Source organism: Hemiscyllium ocellatum, chromosome 13 (genome assembly GCF_020745735.1).
Source record: "Hemiscyllium ocellatum isolate sHemOce1 chromosome 13, sHemOce1.pat.X.cur, whole genome shotgun sequence".
Classification (NCBI taxonomy): domain Eukaryota; kingdom Metazoa; phylum Chordata; class Chondrichthyes; order Orectolobiformes; family Hemiscylliidae; genus Hemiscyllium; species Hemiscyllium ocellatum.
Window position 1 is genome coordinate 3,694,430 of NC_083413.1, and position 20,685 is coordinate 3,715,114.

Here is a 20,685-nt window from a genome sequence, read left to right on the forward strand (position 1 = left end):
GTGGTGAGAGTGTGAGGGTAATTTTAACAACTTTCCAACTGGAATGCAGCAGATCAAGGGAAGCAATGGTTTAATGCTTTCCCTCTCCAACATTACTGTGAGTTGAAGTCAGTGAAGCCTAACATCAGCTGAAGTGTAAAATTAGTATTGCACCCAATCCAGTCAGTTTTCCAACAAACATATTCAGTTAAAATTGGATGTGGAGTATGCCTGTCTTCATTTTCTTGCAGCCGATCTTCAGAACTGAAATTTGAAGCCAGTTAGGATGCTAATACACAACAGGGCTATTGTATCTGCTTACAGTTGCATTAGTAGTCCAGTCAAAAGTGAACTCAGAAAATAATTTGGCAATGATTATGATTGATGCTGCAATCTATGCTTAATTTGCCAACCATTGAATTTATTACATCAGTGCTGACTAAGTTAGGTGAAGGGTCAGTGAAATATACTGTCGGGTGTAAGCTTGGTCCTGGATCCAGAGGACGGTAAAAGAAAAAGGTCCGTGGCTAGTATGGATGACACAATGTTGATATTGTGTTGTAGACTATCTTATTTCCTGTGCTTGAATTAGCCAGGACTCTTGTGCATTTGTTGGAGTAGCTATGTTGCATTATTATATTTGCCAACAGGAGTTCAAGGAAAATATGGCACAAAGGGAGAGGAAAGCAATTTGCTATCCACTATTAGTGCATCATTAATGGAGAAAGGAATTGTGCCAGCAATCGCGTTGTGTCTGCAATTCCAAAATTGGTTTATAGTGCTGCTGGTAATACATTTTAGAACCGTGAAGTCTCGGTGCTGAGCATTGAATAAATATGCAGTTGTTAAAATGGAAAATGTAACTCCTTTTATTCCAAAGGAGAAGGAGAAGGAGACAGAAAGCAGGAAACTGCAGGCAGTCAGCTTAACATCTGTCAATAGGGAAGATAGAATCATAGAATGTACAGAACAAAAGGAGGCTATTCAATCCATCATGTTTGTACTGGCTCCTGAACGAGCGATCCAACTAGTCTCGATCTCTAGCCTTATCTCTGTATTCATCTAAGTTAATCACTTTTAAATATATACCCAGCTCTCTTTTGAAACCTCCTATAGAATCAACATCCACCACTCCCGTGAAGCACATTCTAAATCCTAATCCCTGAGTAAAGATGTTTCTCCTCATCCTCACTCCTAGCTCTTATGCTGATAGTCTTGAAATAATGACCCTGAGGTGCTGACACGCCAACTAATGGAAATAGAATATCCTTCTGTGTTCTGTCAAAATTGTTCATGATTTTGAACACCTCAGTAAGGTCAGCTCTTATTCTCATTGGAGCAGAGAATATTAAGCCCAATTTCATTAATCTTTCTGTGTATCCAAAATCCCTTGTTTCTGATATCATTCTCGCAAATATTCTTTGAACTCTCTCTGGGACATTAACATCCTTCCTTAATTAAGGTGGCTAGAGCTAAACACAGTACTTCATACTTACCTACTGTCTGTTTCCTATCTTTTAGCCAACTTCTAATCCATGCTGCCAAGGACCCATGAATCTGCCACATGGCACTGTATTAAATGCTTTCTGAAAGTCCACTGCACTATCTTCATCACTGCCTGTGTCACCTCATCAAAGAACTCAAAGTTATTATTAAAGATTATGGTGGGGCGTGTAGAAAAGTTTGCAGTAGTTGGTAGAGACAGCATGGCTTTGTGAAAGTGAAATAAATTGAACTAACCTATTGGAGTTCTTTTTTGAAAATGGTTATGCTGTGGAAAAAGGGTAATAAGTGGAAGTGCTGTATTTGAATTTCCAGAAGGCATTTGATGAAGTATCAGGTCAAAAGGTTTTGTGGAAAATAGACATTTATGGTTTAGTAGGTTGCATATTGGCATGGTTTGAAGTTTTGATAAATGTGGTGCTGGTAAAACACAGCAGGCCAGGCAGCATCCGAGGAGCAGGAGAATCGACATTTCGGGCATAAGTCCATCTTCAGGAATGGGCTTATGCCCGAAACATCGATTCTCTTGCTCCTCGGATGCTGCCTGGCCTGCTGTGTTTTTCCAGCACCACATTTTTCAACTCTGGTCTCCAGCATCTGCAGTTCTCACTTTCTCTACGGTTAGAAGTTTGGCAAGTTGACCCAGAAACAATGTAGAAACGATACATAAATGATCTGATGGAGGGCATTGGTGGTCTGATCAGCAAGTTTGCAGATGACACAAAGATTGGTGGAATAGCAGAAAGCATAGGGGACTGTCAAAGGATACAGGAGAATATAGATAGACTGGAGAGTTGAGCAGAGAAGTGCGAGATGGAGATCAATCCAGGCAAATGTGAGGTGTTGCATTTTGGAAGGTCTAATTCTAGAACGAATGATACTGTAAACAGAAAAGCCTTGGGAAAAGTTCATGAGCAGAGAGATCTGGGAGTTCAGGTCTGTTGTACCCTGAAGGTGGCTGCACAGGTGGATAGAGTGGTCAAGAAGGCATATGTTATGCTTGCCTTCATCGGACGGGGTATTGAGTATAAGAGCTGGCAGGTCATGTTAACATTGTACAAGACATTGGTTCAGTTGCATTTAGAATACTCTGTACACTTCTGGTCGCCACATTACCGAAAGGATGTGGGCACTTTGGAGAGGATGCAGAGAAGGCTTACTAGAATGTTGCCTGGTCTGGAAGGTGTTAGCTATGAAGAGAGGTTGAGTAGGTTAGGATTGTTTTCATTAGAAAAAAGGAGATTGAGGGGAACCTGATTGAGGTTTACAAAGTCATGAAGGATATATATATATATAGGGTAGGTGGAGACAGGGTTTTTCCCAGAGTGAGGGATTCAATAATGAGAGGCCAAAGTAAGAGGAGAAAAGTTTAAGGGGATGCACGTAGAAAGTACTTTACACAGAGAGTGGTAGGTGCCTGGAACACGTTGCCAGCGGAGGTGGTAGAGGCAGGCACGGTAGATTCATTTGAGGTGCGTCTGGACAGATGCATGAGTAGGTGGGGATTAGAGGCATACAGATGCTTAGGAATTGGGTGATAGGTTTAGACAGTGGATTTGGAGCAGCACAGGCTTGGAGGGCTGAAGTGTCTGTTCCTGGGCTGTGAATGTTCTTTGTTCATTGTTCTTTAATTGGTTATTTCCTCTGGTGTGCCATAATGGTCTCCATTTATCATTTATATAAATGACTAGGATGAACGGACCGAAGATATGGTGTTGAATTTGCTGATGATACAAAAATAATTCGGAAAGTATATTGTGAGGTGATGGAATGCGCCATCAACAGTGCTATCAAGCAGCACCTGCCCAGCAATAACCTGTCTGGTGATGTCCAGTCTGGGTTCCACTACGACCGTTCCATCTTCTGACCTCACTAAAGCCTTGGTTCAAATATGGACAAAAGAGCTGAATTGTGAAGATGAAGTAGGATTGGGTATCAAGATTGCAGTTGACAGACTGTGGCATCAAGGACCCCTGACAAACCTGAAGTCAGGAGGATTCTCCACTGGTTAGAATCAAAACTGGCATATAAGATGGTTGCACCTGTCCGATTTCAGTCATCTCAGCTCCAGGACGTCTCTGCAGGAGTTCCTCAGGGTAGTGTCCTTGGCCCAACCATCTTCAGCTGCTTCATCAATGGCCTTTCCTCCATCAGTGAATCCTTTATCATCAACACTGGGTGTCACCATTGACTAGAAACAGCTGGACAACCCAAATGAATATTGAAACCATTAGAGCAAGTTGGAATTTACGATTCCCAATTCCTGATTCTCCAAAGCCTAACCACCATCTGCAAGGCAGATGTAAGAGATGTGATGGAGTACTCCCCACTTAGCAGTATGCATGCAGCTTCAACAACATTTGAGAAGCTGAACACTATACAAGACATAGCTAACAGGAGAAAGTGAAGACTGTAGATGCTGGAGATCAGAGCTGAAAATGTGTTGCTGGAAAAGCGCAGCAGGTCAGGCAGCATCCAAGGAGCAGGAGAATCGGTGTTTTGGGCATGAGCCCTTCTTCAGGAATCATAGCTAAAAGAAACCTTGTTCACACCCTCCACTTCTAGCACACCATAGAACACAGCAAACCAGACACATCAGGAGGTGGAGAAGTCTACGTTTCAGGTGTAACCCTTCTTCAGGATGGGGGGGTGGGTGTAGGGGAAGCTGCAGATAAAGGGGGAGCGGTGGGGGGTGATTTTGGGTGGGAATGGGGCAAGTTGGTGTGATAGGAATAGGTGAACACAGGTATGGTGTAGAGCCTGGTTGGTTGATGGGATGAATGTATCCGGTTGGTAGCTGGAAGGAAGGATCAGTCAGAGGAATGGAAGGGAGGGGGAGGGACTAGAAATGGAGAGGGGGGGGGAATGGAAGGGAGGCTATTTAACTCAATGTAAAGTCCTCTGGGCTTTTGGCTGCCCAGGCAGAAGGTGAGGTGTAGTTCCTCTAATTTGCAGTCTGATTTGCTATCGCAATAGAGAAGGCCAAGGAAGGTCATGTTGGAGAGAGAGTGGGAAGGGGAAGTAAAGTGGGCAGTGACTGGGAGGTCAGGTCGGCCCCTGTGAACCCAGCTGAGATGCTCGGCAAAATGTTTCCTTAGTTTATGTTTCATCTCCCCGATGTAGAGAAGACCACATTGGGAGCACCAGTTGCAGTAAAAGAGGTTGGAGGTGTGCCTCTGTTTCATCTGGAAGAACTGTTTGGGACCCTGGCTGGAGCTCAGGAGGGTGGGGTACTAGCAGGTTTTGCATCTTTTACGGTTGCACGGGAAAATACCTGGGGGTTAGTGGATGTTGGTGGGGAGAGTGACGTGAACCAGGATTAACGAAGGGAACAGTCCTTGCAGAAGGCAGAGTAGAGTGGGAGGGGATTAATTTTTAGTGGTGGGGTCTAATTGGATTTGGTGGAAGTGTTTAAGGATGACATGTTGGATGTGGAGACTGTTGGGGTGGTAGGTGAGGACTAGAGATACCCTGTTTTTATTCTATTTGTGGGGGGCAGTGGAGTGAGGAGTGGAGGCGGTGTGATGGAGGGCTCTCTGGATGACAGAGGACGGAATTGCACGTTATTTAAAATAGATGCACATCTTGGATACTTAGGAGTGGAATATCTCCTCGTCCGAGCAGATGCGGCGGAGGTAGAGAATTGGGACCATTTCTCAATTAATGCCTATCATGGGCAGTCGTATTTAACTGTATGCATATTGATTGATTTTGATTGAGAGTATCATCTGAACTTTCCAAACTGCTTACTTCACTCATGGTATTCTGTTTATTGTACATGACTTTCATGATCATTAACATGTCTGTTTTGGTTTTCTTCCTCCATCCCTTTCCTCCATGTTACTGTTTCAGCACCAACTCCTATGAATGTAGATTTTGCAAACTTTGCGTTTGGAAGTTGTAATACTTCTGATAATTTTGGAGGTTTCTCCTCAGCAAGTCTGCCACCTTTCCAGTCCAACAGTACAGGTAGTGGTGGATTTAACTGCCCATTTGTTTTAAGAATCACTGAGGTGTCTTGTTTTTAACTTTTTGTGTGTGTTGGAACAAGGTAGCTCATAAGGGCTCAGTCAGTCCAAACATAATCAGTTCTCATTTTCAATCCATTCTATATTTATAAAAATGAAAAATATCAATAGTACCATCTGTCAACACCCGAAAGGCCTATCAGTACAAAAGGGAAAAACATATTTTCCTATTTCAACTGTTGTAAATTATTTATATTTTTTGTTTTGTATTTCTGAATTCTAACATTTACAGATTTTTATTGCATTTTATTTTCACAATTTGAATATGTTCTGTCACATTCAGAGGATTTGAACTCATGTCTACCCTCTAAAATGAAGGCATTGGGAAGAAAATAAAGATCTCGAAAGTGCAGCAATTTGCATTTATATAATTGCCTTAATCTAATAAAATGCCCCTCAATGCATCATAGGAGCTTTGTCAAACAGCATTTGAGATTGAGCTACATAGAGATCAGATGACTAAAAATCAGAGAGATCTTCAGTTTGAGGCAATGTTGCAAAGCTTGAAATAGTTGCATTGCTGAAGTAAAATTTTCCAATGACATTATTGAAGAATGCAAGGTTCTAAGATGTATTGAAAAGTTAAATATCAGCTCATTTAATGGCATAAATGTTGTGGCCACTGTGTCCAATTAATGATTGCAAATTAAATAGCAATAAACTGACTATCAGTCATTTAGAAATTTCGCAGTGAGCAATACACACATTGGAATATTGAGCTAAGATGTCATAAACCAACTCTTTTCAGAAAGAAAAATTATAGTTGGCGATTTTTAAGATTTGTAGCTCAGGTTGAGATTCAGGTTTTAAGTTTGCTCGCTGAGCTGGAGGGTTTGTTTTCAGATGTTTCATCACCATGCTAGGTAACATCATCAGTGAGCCTCCAGTGAAGCGCTGGTGTTCTCTCCCACTTTCTATTTGTGTGTCATGGTCTATTAAGGGCTGATATCATTTCCAGTTCTTTTTCTCAGAGGTTGGTAAATGGGGCCCCTAGTTTTCCGCCACTAGGATACAAGAACACCAACTAGCCACCAAACAACATGACCCATTATCACTAGTATCCTAACATTCAGACGAAGAAGGACATCACTTTGACTGGGACAACACATCCATCCTAGGACAAGCTAAACCAAGACACGTGTGGGAACTCCCCATTCCTGAAGAAGGGCTTATGCCTGAAACATCGATTCTCCTGCTCCTTTGATGCTGCCTGACCTGCTGCACTTTTCCAACAACACATTTTCAAGCGGGAATTCCTAGAGGCCTGGCATTCAAACTGGAACTGCATCAATAAACACATTGATTTGGGCCCCATTTACCAACCTCTGAGAAAAAAAACTGGAAATGATATCACCCCCTTAACAGACCATGACACAAATAGAAAGTGGGAGAGAACACCAGCGCTTCACTGGAGCTCACTGGTAATGTTACCTAGTATGGTGATGAAACATCTGAAAACACACCTTCCAGCTCAGCGAGCAAACTTAAAACCTAAACATTAGTGATTAAAATATTGGCAGTTTGACACTGAGATATTCAGTAACGTAAAATGGAAAGTTCTCATCAATTCATAATTTCTATATGATTGCCTGTAGAAGAGCGGGGCTCTGAGCATTGCGACCTCTGGATTCACACTTTTAACTGATCATGTGTCTACACCACAAGCTCCTTTCCATTCCATGGAAGAACATAGCAAACAGCTTAACTGTCATTACAACCACAGGGTCTGGGCCAATACAATTACAGCCAAGATGGCATAGTTTCAAATTTAAGAAAGAGGGTTAAAAAGACCAGATTTAATTTAACTTTTCCAAAGGTGAAACAGACTGCCAAGAGAGTGGATCATATTTAGGGCATGTTAGATGAGGGTAATGCTGTTTTCTAATCATGTATGCTCCTCTTCTGTTTCACACACCAAGAGCTCATTTCCTACTTGTTATTTCGTAATACAAATGGTGCAAATTTCTAAAATATGGAACTATCCCAAAGGAAAGAAAATTAAATAGGAAGAGTTAGTTTGAAAGCATCATTCAATGTTTTAAGCTGTTTATAAGTAATATCACTATCTCCTCATTCTGAGAACATGTGATTATTTGGATTGACTCAACCTGGAATGCAGTTCTTGAAGCATGGCCTATGTTATTGCCATTCGTTTGGTCTTATGTCTGTTATTCACTTCCGTATTTCATTTCTCTTCTGTTTCTTTGTTGGTTTCCCCTCCATATCTGCTGCTTTCCAGCCTTCAGAACTCTATCATCAGGCAGCAGTTTTGGTGACTTTGCCTCTGCTTTTCCTCTCCCAGCCAGCCACAGTAAGTGCTCTAACAGTCCAGGAACCTTGGCTTCGATGTCTCTTTCTGTGCTCAGTTCAATTTTGATACCATTCTACCCTTCTTTTGTATTCTTATTTTATCCTTTATTACATACGATATTTGAAAGTTCTGAAACTGTCACTGAGAAGTCTTGTCTGTTTTGGCCACCAGTGATTAGATATCCTACAGTTTAACAGTTCTTCCAGTTTTTTTGTTAAAAATGTTTTCTACACAAATGCACCAACATACCTTTTAAATATTCCGTTAGTCCATTTTTATAGGAATAAACAACTGAAAGATATTTTCTCTCAACAAGACAAAGCATTTTTCTCCTCTAGGCACTTACTGTCAACATCAAGTGCTCCCATGTCAGGTTAGAAAGGCACACACAAACTAGGAGCAGAAGCAGGTCACTGGGGCCCTTTGAGCCTGCTCCATCATTCAGTAAGGTCATGGCTGATCTAGCTGCTCCACGTTCCTGCCTACTCCTGAATCCTTTTCATCCTCTCACTTACCAAGAATCCATCTACCTCTGCCTTAAAGATATTCAAAGTTTCTGCTTCCACCACTTTTTGAGGAAGTGAATTCCAAAGATTCACAAAACTGATGAAACGTTTCTCTTTTGCAAGTGAAGATCTAAGTACAGCTTAAATGTTTCCGACACAACCTCCCTTTCAGGCAATGAGTTTAAGTCCAATTTTCTCTTCACTCTTCTCTTAGCGTTCTACCTCTTAACTTAAATCTGTGGCCCCTGGTTATTGATCCTTCTAATAATGGAAAAAGTGTCCCTCATAATCTTATACCTCTCTATCAGGACCCTCTTAGCTCTCACTGCTCTGAGGAAAATAACCCCACACTATCCAGTTTTTCCTCCTCGCTCAGACCATCTAGCCAGGCAGCATTGTGGTAAATGTCTTCTGCGCCTTCATTAGAGCAATCCCATCCTTCCTGTGCCGTGGTAACCAGAACTGCACTCAGTGCTCCAATTGTGGTCTAACCAGCGATTCGTACAGTTCTAGTATAACCTCCTTCCTCTTCTGTGCCTCAACTAATGGGACACCTGTCTTTATATGTCTTGTTAACCATTGTATCTACTCCTCCTGCTACCTTCAGGGATCTGTGGATATGCACACCAAGGTCGCTCTAATTTTCAGTACTTTCAAGGGTCCGGCCATTCATAGTGTAATCCCCTGTCCTGTTAGTCGTTGTCAAGTGCACATGTCCAGGTTTACTTCCTCAAGAAATCCAATACATTGGTTAAATGTGATTTCCTTTCACAAAACTGTTTTGGCTTAGCCTGATTATCTTGAAATTTTCAGTGTCCTGCAGTAATGTCTTTAATAATAGCTTCTAAGCTATTTGGCCTGTAGTTTCCTGCTTTCTGATGTCTTGACTTTTTGAATAAAGGAATTATATTTGCTAATTTCCAGTCTAATGGAACCTTCCCCAAATCTAGAGAATTTTGGAAAATTAAAAGCAATGCCAGTACTTTTAGGACCCTAGGATGAAATCCATCAGGACCCAGAGACTTGTCAGCCACAACTCCAACAATTAGCACAGTACCTCTCTGGTGATTGTAATTTTCTTGAATTCCTCCTTTCCTTCATTTTCCCAATTTATAGCTGTTTCTGAAATGTTACTTTTAGTTTTATACTGTATAGTGAAGACCAATACGAATTATCTGTTCAATTCATCTGCCATGTCCTCGTTTTCCATTATTAATGCCCAGGCTCTAGCTAGATTTCTCTCAAATTGCAATGGTCTTCGCTTATTAATCTTGTCTTTCTTTGTTCTTTCTATTTTCTTCTGATCCATCTTTGTGCAATTTTGTTTTTTTTTCCCTCTAAGCTTGATAGTATCTTTAATTTTATCAGTTAGCCAAAGAGAGTGGGTCTCCCCGCTTTGGAATTTTTCTGTCTTGTTGGAATGTCCCCTTAAACATATGCTATAGCATCTATTAATCTATCCCTTAACCTGTTAGCCATAAGACTATAAGACACAGGAGCAATTTCATAACTCTGCAACAATTCATCAATGTTTTTTTTGTGTGTGTTCTGAATCCCACACAGGTATTGTTGCATGAAGTTGCTATTTTTAAAATTTAGTACGTTGGGTAAGATTCACGCAGTCCGAGTTGACATTGTCCCAGTTAAAATTATATTGGACTCCCACAACCAACAAAGTAAAGGCATTTTGAAAAAAAACAGTATGGGCAGGTTTAAATATATGTGAAGGGTAGTGCTGTGTTATACTATCTAGTTTCCAATTGTTTGAGGGTTTATTTCACAGAAAAACTATGCTTAGTACGTGTCTATGCCACTGAAAGGAAGCAACACTTCAAAGCAACTCTTAACTTTCACATTTCAAACTTGTGTATTCGTCATGGACTGTTCATTAATCGTTTAGTCTTTATGTATCCCAAGTCATTCGTAGATTAGCCAAAGCAGTCTTGGTATGGACATCCGTGCAGATTTATTAATTTACATTTTCCTTTCTTTTTGAGTGAACTATTTTCATTGACCGGTTAGGTCTGTCCCTTTGGTTTGAGCAGTATCAAGTGGCTAGACCTCTGCCGTTGTGTTTTGAGCCATTGTTTTAACATCTTTTTAAATACCTGATTATAAAGATAGAAATAGAATCTGAGAAATTAAGAAATTTAATAGTGATATTGACTGCTTTATAATTGAACACTGAAAATGCTAAGGAGCTGTTTTTAAGCAATACCATTTTTGGAGGCGGGGAGAAGTTTGCTTGAAACAAAACTGAACTGTTGTTTCAAACAGACGCCCCCCCACCCCCAACTCCCTCCACAAATGGAATAACTTAAAAACAGCTTCTTAGCACTTTCATTGTACAATTAAACAAACACACAAGTGCTTTTTTATAAACTATAATTTCAAGATTGTGGAATGAGCAATAAAAATCCTTATCTTCCTTTCCCCAACTCCTCTCAGCATGTGCAAACCTGGATTATGTTGTTTGTAGAAGAATTAGAAATCTCTTACTCTAATTGTGACCAGGAATGGACAACAGAGCTGAAAATGTGTTGCTGGTTAAAGCGCAGCAGGTCAGGCAGCATCCAAGGAACAGAAAATTCGACGTTTCGGGCACAAGCCCTTCATCAGGAATGAGGAAAGTGTGTCCAGCAGGCTAAGATAAAAGGTTGGGGGAGGGGCGATGGAGATGTGATAGGTGGAAGGAGGTCAAGGTGAGGGTGATAGGCCGGAGTGGGGTGGGGGCGGAGAGGTCAGGAAGAAAATTGCAGGTTAGGAGGGCGGTGCTGAGTTCGAGGGAATCGACTGAGACAAGGTGGGGGGAGGGGAAATGAGGAAACTGGAGAAATCTGAGTTCATCCCTTGTGGTTGGAGGGTTCCCAGGCGGAAGATGAGGCGCTCCTCCTCCAGCCATCATGTTGTTATGTTCTGCCGGTGGAGGAGTCCAAGGACCTGCATGTCCTTGGTGGAGTGGGAGGGAGAGTTAAAGTGTTGAGCCACGGGGTGGTTGGGTTGGTTGGTCCGGGTGTCCCAGAGGTGTTCCCTGAAGCGTTCCGCAAGGCGGCGGCCCGTCTCCCCAATATAGAGGAAGCCACATTGGGTGCAGCGGATGCAATAGATGATGTGTGTAGAGGTGCAGGTGCATTCACCTGCACCTCCACACACATCATCTATTGCATCCGCTGCACCCGATGTGGCCTCCGCTATATTGGGGAGACGGGCAGCCGCCTTGCGGAACGCTTCAGGGAACACCTCTGGGACACCCGGACCAACCAACCCAACCACCCCGTGGCTCAACACTTTAACTCTCCCTCCCACTCCACCAAGGACATGCAGGTCCTTGGACTCCTCCACCGGCAGAACATAACAACATGATGGCTGGAGGAGGAGCGCCTCATCTTCCGCCTGGGAACCCTCCAACCACAAGGGATGAACTCAGATTTCTCCAGTTTCCTCATTTCCCCTCCCCCCACCTTGTCTCAGTCGATTCCCTCGAACTCAGCACCGCCCTCCTAACCTGCAATTTTCTTCCTGACCTCTCCGCCCCCACCCCACTCCGGCCTATCACCCTCACCTTGACCTCCTTCCACCTATCACATCTCCATCGCCCCTCCCCCAAGTCCCTCCTCCCTACCTTTTATCTTAGCCTGCTGGACACACTTTCCTCATTCCTGATGAAGGGCTTGTGCCCGAAACGTCGAATTTCCTGTTCCTTGGATGCTGCCTGACCTGCTGCGCTTTAACCAGCAACACATTTTCAGCTCTGATCTCCGGCATCCGCAGACCTCACTTTTTACAGGAATGGATATCACATCATATTTCTAAAAATGCTTTTTGTTTTAAATACAATTAGGCTGGAGGAATTCAACACAAGTTATCATGATCCAGGCATATACAAATGATAAGATCCTAAAGTGAAAAAGGCATGCTACCAGTCAGATGAGAGAATTAGCACAGTGAGGCTTCTCTGTCCATTACCAGATCAACTGGTAGAATGGAAGCTTTCTCTTATGAGTTTTGAATCACTAGAGTTTGATGTTTGTGTGTACGGAAGAGCTTTCCTCCTGAAGTAAATAATTGACACTTTACCATGTCAGTAATGCCAAGTTTTAAGTTAAGGCATTTATGCAGAATTTTAAACCATGTTTGTCATTTTAGACAGTTTAGTTACTGATTTATTTACCCTAATGCAGAGAATAATGAGGTTAATGTATTTTCTACTTAAATCTATGTTAGTGGAGCTGTGGCCCAAGTAAATAATGTTTAATTTTGAGTAAAATTTTTTTCAAAATTGAAATGCTAACATTTGAAAGGAAATTTCTATTAATTGTAGTGAAAATAGTAGAGGAATCCCAAGTAAAATGGGTTTCAGTGCTTCAGCAAATATGCCAAGGAATCAAGTAAATCCTGAACTCTTGCACTCAATTTCACAAGAAAGAATTGTTTGGGATTTACCATCAAAATAAGAGCTAAAAGAGATATTCCTGAGTTTGGGCTGTTGACTGGGAATGATAGCACAGAGGTCATGATACTGGTCGAGCTATCCAGGCACTTGTTACAATAATCCAGATTTATGTATTCAAAACGCACCATGCCTGCTCGGGAATTTAAATCCAGTTAACTAAATAACTCAAAGTTCAAAAAAAATCATTATTTAAAGGTGACTGTGTTAACAATCAGATTGTTCTAGAAACCCATCTATTTTGCTAATGCTGTTTATAGAAGGAAATCTACTATCTTCACTTGGTCTGACCTATATGTGACTCCAGGCCCTGGGCATGTGGTTGACTCCTTGCAATAACCTAGGAAGATATTTATGTGAAAAATATAGAGCAAAAAGAGCCATTGCAAGCAGGAGTAGGACAAAAGGCTTCTTATACATTCTCTGCCATTCATGAAAGATCATGGCTGAAGCTCACATCAACTCCAATTTCCTTCCTCATCCTCATTTCCCACAAGAGTCCAAAAATCTCCAAATCTCAGTCAGAAATATGCTTAAACACCGAACGTCCAAGACCTCGGGTAGAGAATTCCAATCAGCAAACTGAGTGAAGAAATGTTTCCTTATCTTTGGACTAAATGGGTGACCTCTTTTTCCTGAAACCTTTGGTTCTAGACTTTTACCTCAAGTAGGTATCTTCCCTGACAGACCTCATAATGTTTTTGTTTCAGTGAAATCTGTCATCTAACATTCAATTCAAATACTGATTCTATTTTAAGTTGCATTTTTAAATTGAAAGTCCAGTTTGAGAATTGAGGATTCAATTTAAAGAGAATTATCAGCAGACATATGCTTTTCAAGCTTCTGGATTAGTGGTGCTGGAGGAGCACAGCAGTTCAGGCAGCATCCAAGCAGCAGCGAAATCGACGTTTCGGGCAAAAGCTCTTCATCAGGATGATGAATGGCTTTTGCCCGAAACGTCGATTTCACTGCTGCTTGGATGATGCCTGAACTGCTGTGCTCTTCCAGCACCACTAATCCAGAATCTGGTTTCCAGCATCTGCAGTCATTGTTTTTACCTCATGCTTTTCAAGTGCATGTTAGACATATTTTTAGATTATAAGTATATCTTGTTGCAAATTGTCAAGTTTTGATTGTCTGCATTTGCTGCTTATTACTGCAAGGTTTTCTTTAATACTGAAGGCCAATGTTTCTCCGAAACCTTTTTTTTCTCACAACAGGTGGATCCTCTGCATCAACAAATGCTAATTTTGCAAATTTTGATAACTTCCCAAAATCTTCTAGTGCTGACTTTGGAGCTTTCTGTTCCTCTGGGAATGACACAGCTATAAACAAAGCACATGCTGTTACTCAGGATAAATATGCAGCTCTTGCTGATCTGGATAATGTTTTCAGCAATAGTACCTCAACACAAGGTAATGCCAACTGCTACATTACTCAACCCCAGTAAGACAATAACTTACTTTGCGTTATCAGTGAGTAATGAAGACCTGTTGTCACTCAACTAAGGAAAATATCTTTTTGAGCATCGTCAGGCCTTTATTATTTACACCAAAAGACTTTCTGATGTGTGTGAGCTTGAATGATGAGTATTTTTGTAATACTGAATTGTTTTGTGAAGATGGGGAGACATTATTGGTTAGTTGTTAATCTCTGTAATATTTACACACATTTACTTTCTAGCAATAGAAGAATCTCTGACTGATTCTTCCCTTTGAATTGAAATCAGTAAAAGTAAAAGTACCCTGAAATGTTGAGCTGCTAGTCCTGCCTTTCTCTCAACCGAGTTTCTGTCATGGCTACAACATCATAGCACCTAGAATAGTAGGTGTGACTAAGTTCATCTTCCTCACCTGTTATACTCACTGCATTAAAATGATAACACCTCAGACCGCTAATCCCACTATGTTTATTAAACTGGCCCTGTCTGTTCTTCCAACTAGACTTACTTGATTTAGCCCCTCTCCTCTCTTCAAACATCCTACTTGGTGACCTACTGCTCTGGGTCACACACCACTGCTGCGCTAGTTTAAACCCTCCCTAATGGCACAAGCTAACCTCCCTGTAGAATATTGGTGTCCTTCCAGTTTAGATGCAACCCATCCCTCTTGTACAGATCCTACCTGCCCTGGAAGAGGTCCTAATGTTCCAGATATTTGAACCCCTCCCTCCTATACCAGCTCTTCAGCCATGCATTCAACTGTATTTTCCTATTTCTGACCTCACCAGCATGTGCCATAGGGGGTATTCTTGAGGTTACAACCATAGAAGTCCTGCTTTTCAACATCCCATCTAACTCTCCTTTGCAGAGCTTCATCTCTTTTTCTAGTTATGTCATAGATATTAATATTGACCATAACCACTGACTGCTCACACTCCCCCTTCAAGACATCCTTGGCAACAGATTGGCAATACACCATACTTGGGTATCACTTGTGACCATAGAAACGCTGATCAGTGCCCCTGACTATACAGTCCCCTATCATTAGCGCTCACTGCACTTTAACCCTCCCTGCTGTACAACAGAATCAATCCTGGTGCCACTGATCTAACAGTCGCTGTTGTTTTCCCCTGAGAGGTGACTCTTCCCCCTCCATTTAGTGATTACAACTCAACAATATAATTAACCAAAAACCTTTTAACTATTGATTTTCTTTCTTAATTATTATTTTGATAACAATATATTCACAAAGTCTAATCCTTGATAGTCACATTATTTGAGCTTCAAAAATACTGTCTTTCTGAATTATTTTTTCTTTTCCTCCAACTTATAGGTGGAAGTAGTCAACTGACTAGTTTCAGCTCAACAACAGTTGGATCATCTGTGATTACTGCCAATCAGTCAAGCTCCTCAGCAAACAAGTATGCAGCACTAGCAGAGTTAGATAATGTCTTTAGCTCTCCGTCAACCACTAGTAATGTATCTAGCACAAGCAGGTAAAGTGCACTTTAGAGCATAGCCTTTCTAAACTCAAAACAGAAATGCTTTGTGCAGTACAGTTATAGTCTTGGAAATGTGACTGAAGTCTCCAGATGGAAGTCTGATCCTGTGAATCATCCTGCAAGTCAGAAAATTCAGCTCAGATTCACCGGATAAGATTTCACTCTTCCGCCCGAAACTGTTCTGTCCTTTTAAGTGGGTTTGAAGATTGCTTTAAAAGGATATTTCACTATTTAATATATTTATTAGTTATGGTTATTAAAAATAGTTCAGGAGAGCCAAAACTGTCACATTCTTTGAAAGAAGTTACACTTGTACAAAAGTTTGCAAGATATTGTCTTTTTATTTTAAATGCTGTTGTGCTGTAGTGTAGACATGTAGGTAGAATCCTCCTTGTTCTTTGAAAGAAGTTCCACCTTTGTAAAAAAAACAAAGTAGGCTGATACTGCCACCTGAATAGGGAAAGAAAACAGAGGGAGGTTAGGTTGTCTGGGGATGTATGGATACAATCTGTTCAACACTGTTGTTCTTTGATCAGATGAGACTGTATTTCCTTGGCATTAGTGCACTGATAGTTTGCATTTCCCATTGGGCAGCACTGTGGCTCAGTGGTTAGCACTGGGACCCAGGTTTTATTCCACCCTCTGCGTGGGTTTGCTCCGGGTGCTGCAGTTTTCTCTCACTGTCCAAAGATGTGCAAGTTAGGTGGATTGGCCATGCTAAATTACCCATAGTGTTCAGGGATGTGTAGGTTAGGTGTGCAAGGGAAATATAGTATTACAAGGATAGGGTAGGGGGATGGGTCTGGGTAGGGTGCTCTATCGAGAGTCTGTGTAGACTTGTTGGGCTGAATGGCCTGTTTCCACACTGTAGGGGTTGTGTGGATTATCGCTGATAAATTGTGCACTTTCCCCTGATGTTAGAAATGATGGAGAAATTGTGCTGCTTATTAATGGAAAGAATATTTAGTTTATCTCCCAACTCTCTCCTTCCTATAGAGGTGTGCACATACCTGGAAATTCTTCAAGTTGCTCTGTGAGACTTTGTCTGCAACTGAGTTACCAGATCTTCTCTAGCTATAAACTTGAGAGGTTGATCAATGCCAAAGATGGGAGATCTAAATATTAGGTTTTACTCCATATAGAATTATGAGAATTTTTTTTTAGTTGGCCTTAGGTTTTGCATCTGGACATTGTTCAGCTTCAGAAAACAGGGGTTTCGTAGCTTTCAGATACTGGAAAGGTGAATGATATTGAACATCACTTTTAAAACAGGAACCTGCATTCCCAGAGAGAATAGATGAAAGGAAAGCTCACAACCTTTAATTTTGTGGATGAGCATGTGAAATGTCGTAACATTCAAGGGCCAAGTGCTAGTCAATGGGAGGAGTGTAGATAGGTTGATGCAGACTTAGGGTCAAAGAGTCATACAACACGGAAACAGACCCTTCGGTCCAGCTGGTCTGTGCTGCCCATAATCCCAAACTACACCAATCCCACCTGCCTGCACTTGGTCCATATCCCTCCAAACAATTCTTATTAATGCACTTATCCAAAAGTCTTTTAAACGTTGTAACTGTACCCACGTCCATCACTTCCTCTGGAAGTTCTTTCCACACAAGAACAACTCTTTTGTACCAAAGAAAAAGGCTCTCATGTCTGTCTCAAGATGAGGAGGTGCCTGTGTTAGACATGGGTGGACAAAGTTAAAAATCACACTATATCCCAGGTTATAGTCTAACAGGTTTATTTGGAAGCACCAGCTTTCATAGCGCTGTTCTTTTGCTCTGAAAGGTACACAATCCTTTATCCGAAATTCGAAAATCTCCAAAGTCCAAAGTTATTTTCATGAAGTTTTTTTTCTGCATAACAAGGTTGTTTGGCCTGCAAACAGGTGACTCAACTCCACACCCACTCAACCCACGTCCTTCAGATGTGACTGGCAAGCATCCATTTTGTCTGAGCACTCATACTATTCACACATGGGTCTGCTGTTCAGTAAGGTTTTTTTATTTCACTGTGAAAATGTCATTTATTCTGAAATCTGAAAAATTACAAAATGCGAGAAACAGCTGGCCCCAAGGATTTTGGATAAAGGATTATATACCTATACTTCCAAATAAACCAGTTGGACTATAATCTGGTGTTGCCTTTTCTAAGGTGAGAGGAGCAAGTTTTAAAAATATGCCCCATAGTCTTGAAATGATCCACCCCACACCTGCCATTCACCTTATCTATATCCCTGGTGATTTTGTAAACTTGCATAAGGACACCCCTCAACTTCCTACACTCCAGTGAAAAGGTCCCAATCCATCTAGCCTTTCCATACAACTCAAACCTTCCATTCCCGGCAACATCCTGGTAAACCTTTCCTGAATGTTTTCGAGGTTAATAATATCCTTCCTATAACAGGGCAACCAGAACTGGAAACAGTACTCCAGAAGAGGTCTCACCAGTGTCCTGTACAACCCCAACATGACATCCCAACTCCTATACTCAAAAGGTCTGAGCAATGAATGTAAGCATGCTAAACACTTCCTTAAACACCCTATCTACATGTGACACAAACTTCAAAGAATGATGTACCTGAGCCCCTGGGTCTCTCTCTGCTACAACATTATCCAAGGCCCTACTTTTAATGGTATAAGTCCTCCCCGTGTTTGTTTTACCAAAATGCCATACCGCACATTTTATCCAATTTAAACTCTATCTGTCACTCTTGAGTCCATTGACCCACTTGATCAAAGTTACCTTAGATAACTTTCTTCACTGTTCACTATAGCACCAATTTTAGTGTGATCCACAGTTTACTAACTATGCCTTCTATATTCTCATCTAAATCATTTATATAAATAATAGACAACAGTGGACCCAGTACAGATCTCTGAGGAACGCCGCTAGTCATAGGCCTCCAGTCCGAGAAACAATTTTCCACCACTACTGTCTGTCTTCTACTGTCAAGTTGCTCTCTTATTCTTAATGTACTTGTTGAACCGCTTTAAATTATCCTTAACCTTATCTGCAAAGGCTATTCCGTATCACCTCTGTGCCTTCCTGATCTCCCTCTTGATCTTGATGGGTTGAAGGGCTTCTTTTGTGCTGTATGACTGTCTTGCCCTCTCTATGACTCTACTAGACCAGCAGAGGAAGCCCCAGTGGAATGTTAACAGGTAGAATAAAGCAATCCAAGAGTCTTATCTATTTCTAGAATTGCAAAGTTCAGATAAAATGGTGAAAAGATTAAGGAGTTTGTGGGAAATTTCATTACCTTTATCCCTTCATGGGCTGTCAGTATCTTGAAGGCAGTAAGGACTGCAGATGCTGGAGATCATTGAGTGTGATGCTGGAAAAGCACAGCAGGTTAGGCAGCATCCCCAGGACAGGAGAATTGTTGTTTTGGGCATAAGCCCTCCATCAGGAAGATCTCTTGCCAAGGGTAGTATTCGTTGTCCTTAAAAATGAATGGCTTGCTTGGCATTTCAGACAGCAGTTAAGGCTGGGGGTTCACAGTCATACATCAGCCATCCTGACCTGGTTTGGCTTAAGAAGGGCTTATGCCCGAAACGTTGATTCTCCTGCTCCTCGGATGCTGCCTGGCTTGCTGTGTTTTTCCGGCACCACATTTTTCAACTCTGGTCAGGATGGCAGACTTCGTTCCCTAAGGTATATTGGTGAACCAGATGGGTTTTTAAAACAATCAATCATGGTTGTCTTGGTCATCCTTGCTGAGACTGACTTTATCTTCCAAATTTATTAATTAAATTTAAATTCCACCAACTGTGACTATTGTTTTCTCTTTCTTCCTCTCCCCATTCACAGGAGGGGGGAACAAATGAGGAATATCTCATCACCAGCCCACTGTTTCCCCTTTCCACTTTTAGTTTTGTTGCTCATGACACATGCAGTTGCTTAGCAGAGAAAATGGTAAAGCAACATAATGGAGCACCAGGAAACTGAAAGTTCTATGGTGTGATGTGTTTAGAATGCATGCCAACAGCTCGTTTTCTGGCTGTCTCTTTCCCTTTTATTTTATTGTCACCTAAAGTGCTCCATGGATATAGGTTTGTTCGCTGAGCTGGAAGGTTCATTTCAGACATTTTGTCATCATACTAGGCAACATCTTTAGTGAGCCTCCCAATGAAGCACTGGTGGTGTAGCCCGCTTTCTGTTTATATGTTTGAGTTTTCTTGGGTTGGTGATGTAATTTCCAGTGGTGACATCATTTTCCATGGTGATATCATTTCCTGGTCTTTTTCTCAGGGGGTGATAAATGTGGCCCACAGTGTTTGTTGATAGAGGTCCGGTTGGTGCTTCATATTTCTCATTGACATTTTGTGTCCATGCAACCAGATAAGCCTGAGAGATCACAATTATCGATATCCAAGCAATAAACTTTAATTGTTTGTTACATCAGCAAATGACAAACTGGTTAAAGTGCCATAATGTTCATTTGAGGATATTTTAAATGTTCAATGAAGCAGCATAAGCTAAAGGAGACTCTCATTGAATAAAGAAAATCTTAGTTTTCATAATTTTCTTATGTTTCCCAAAATGTTGCTGTGAAAATTTCCTCCTTTTGGTGTTCCACAATCACTTGCCCTTAGAAACCATTAGGATAGCATAATGTTAAAACTAGACAAAAACTGGGTCTGTGCTGTTTCTGTTTAGAAGTTAGTAACTTTCTGATCTGGAAACAGAACTGTATTCGATACTCTCGAGTACAAAATTTCAGTTAATTTGGTCAAATATTTATAGAACATTAATCCACAAAATAACTTTTTTCAAAGAAGTGTGTAGATTTTGTGTGTGCTGTGTGCAGTGATAGATTTACTCGATGTGAAATGTTGTTTTGTTTCCATTTGGGAAGACTCCACAAATCATTCAGGTAAGGAAAGAAACACAACCAAAAAAAATCAGGTGGCTGCCTGCCTGCCTGCCTCTTCAAGAGAATTCAGTCCAGAACTCCAT

The 20,685-nt window shown here is 41.2% G+C and overlaps 1 protein-coding gene across 5 annotated transcripts in view; it reads left to right on the forward strand.

Moving 5' to 3' along the window:
• The window catches only part of agfg1a (ArfGAP with FG repeats 1a), a 94,824-nt gene that overhangs the window by 47,525 nt on the left and 26,614 nt on the right, over nucleotides 1-20,685 (forward strand). For 2 of the 5 annotated variants that reach the window (XM_060833982.1, XM_060833981.1), the window contains exons 6-8: nucleotides 5,335-5,451; nucleotides 13,998-14,192; nucleotides 15,552-15,714. In XM_060833982.1, coding sequence (XP_060689965.1) covers nucleotides 5,335-5,451; nucleotides 13,998-14,192; nucleotides 15,552-15,714 — 475 coding nt within the window. Of the gene's footprint in view, nucleotides 1-5,334; nucleotides 5,452-7,749; nucleotides 7,822-13,997; nucleotides 14,193-15,551; nucleotides 15,715-20,685 lie in introns of all 5 variants that reach the window. The other 3 variants (XM_060833986.1, XM_060833983.1, XM_060833984.1) reach the window with 3 other exon arrangements.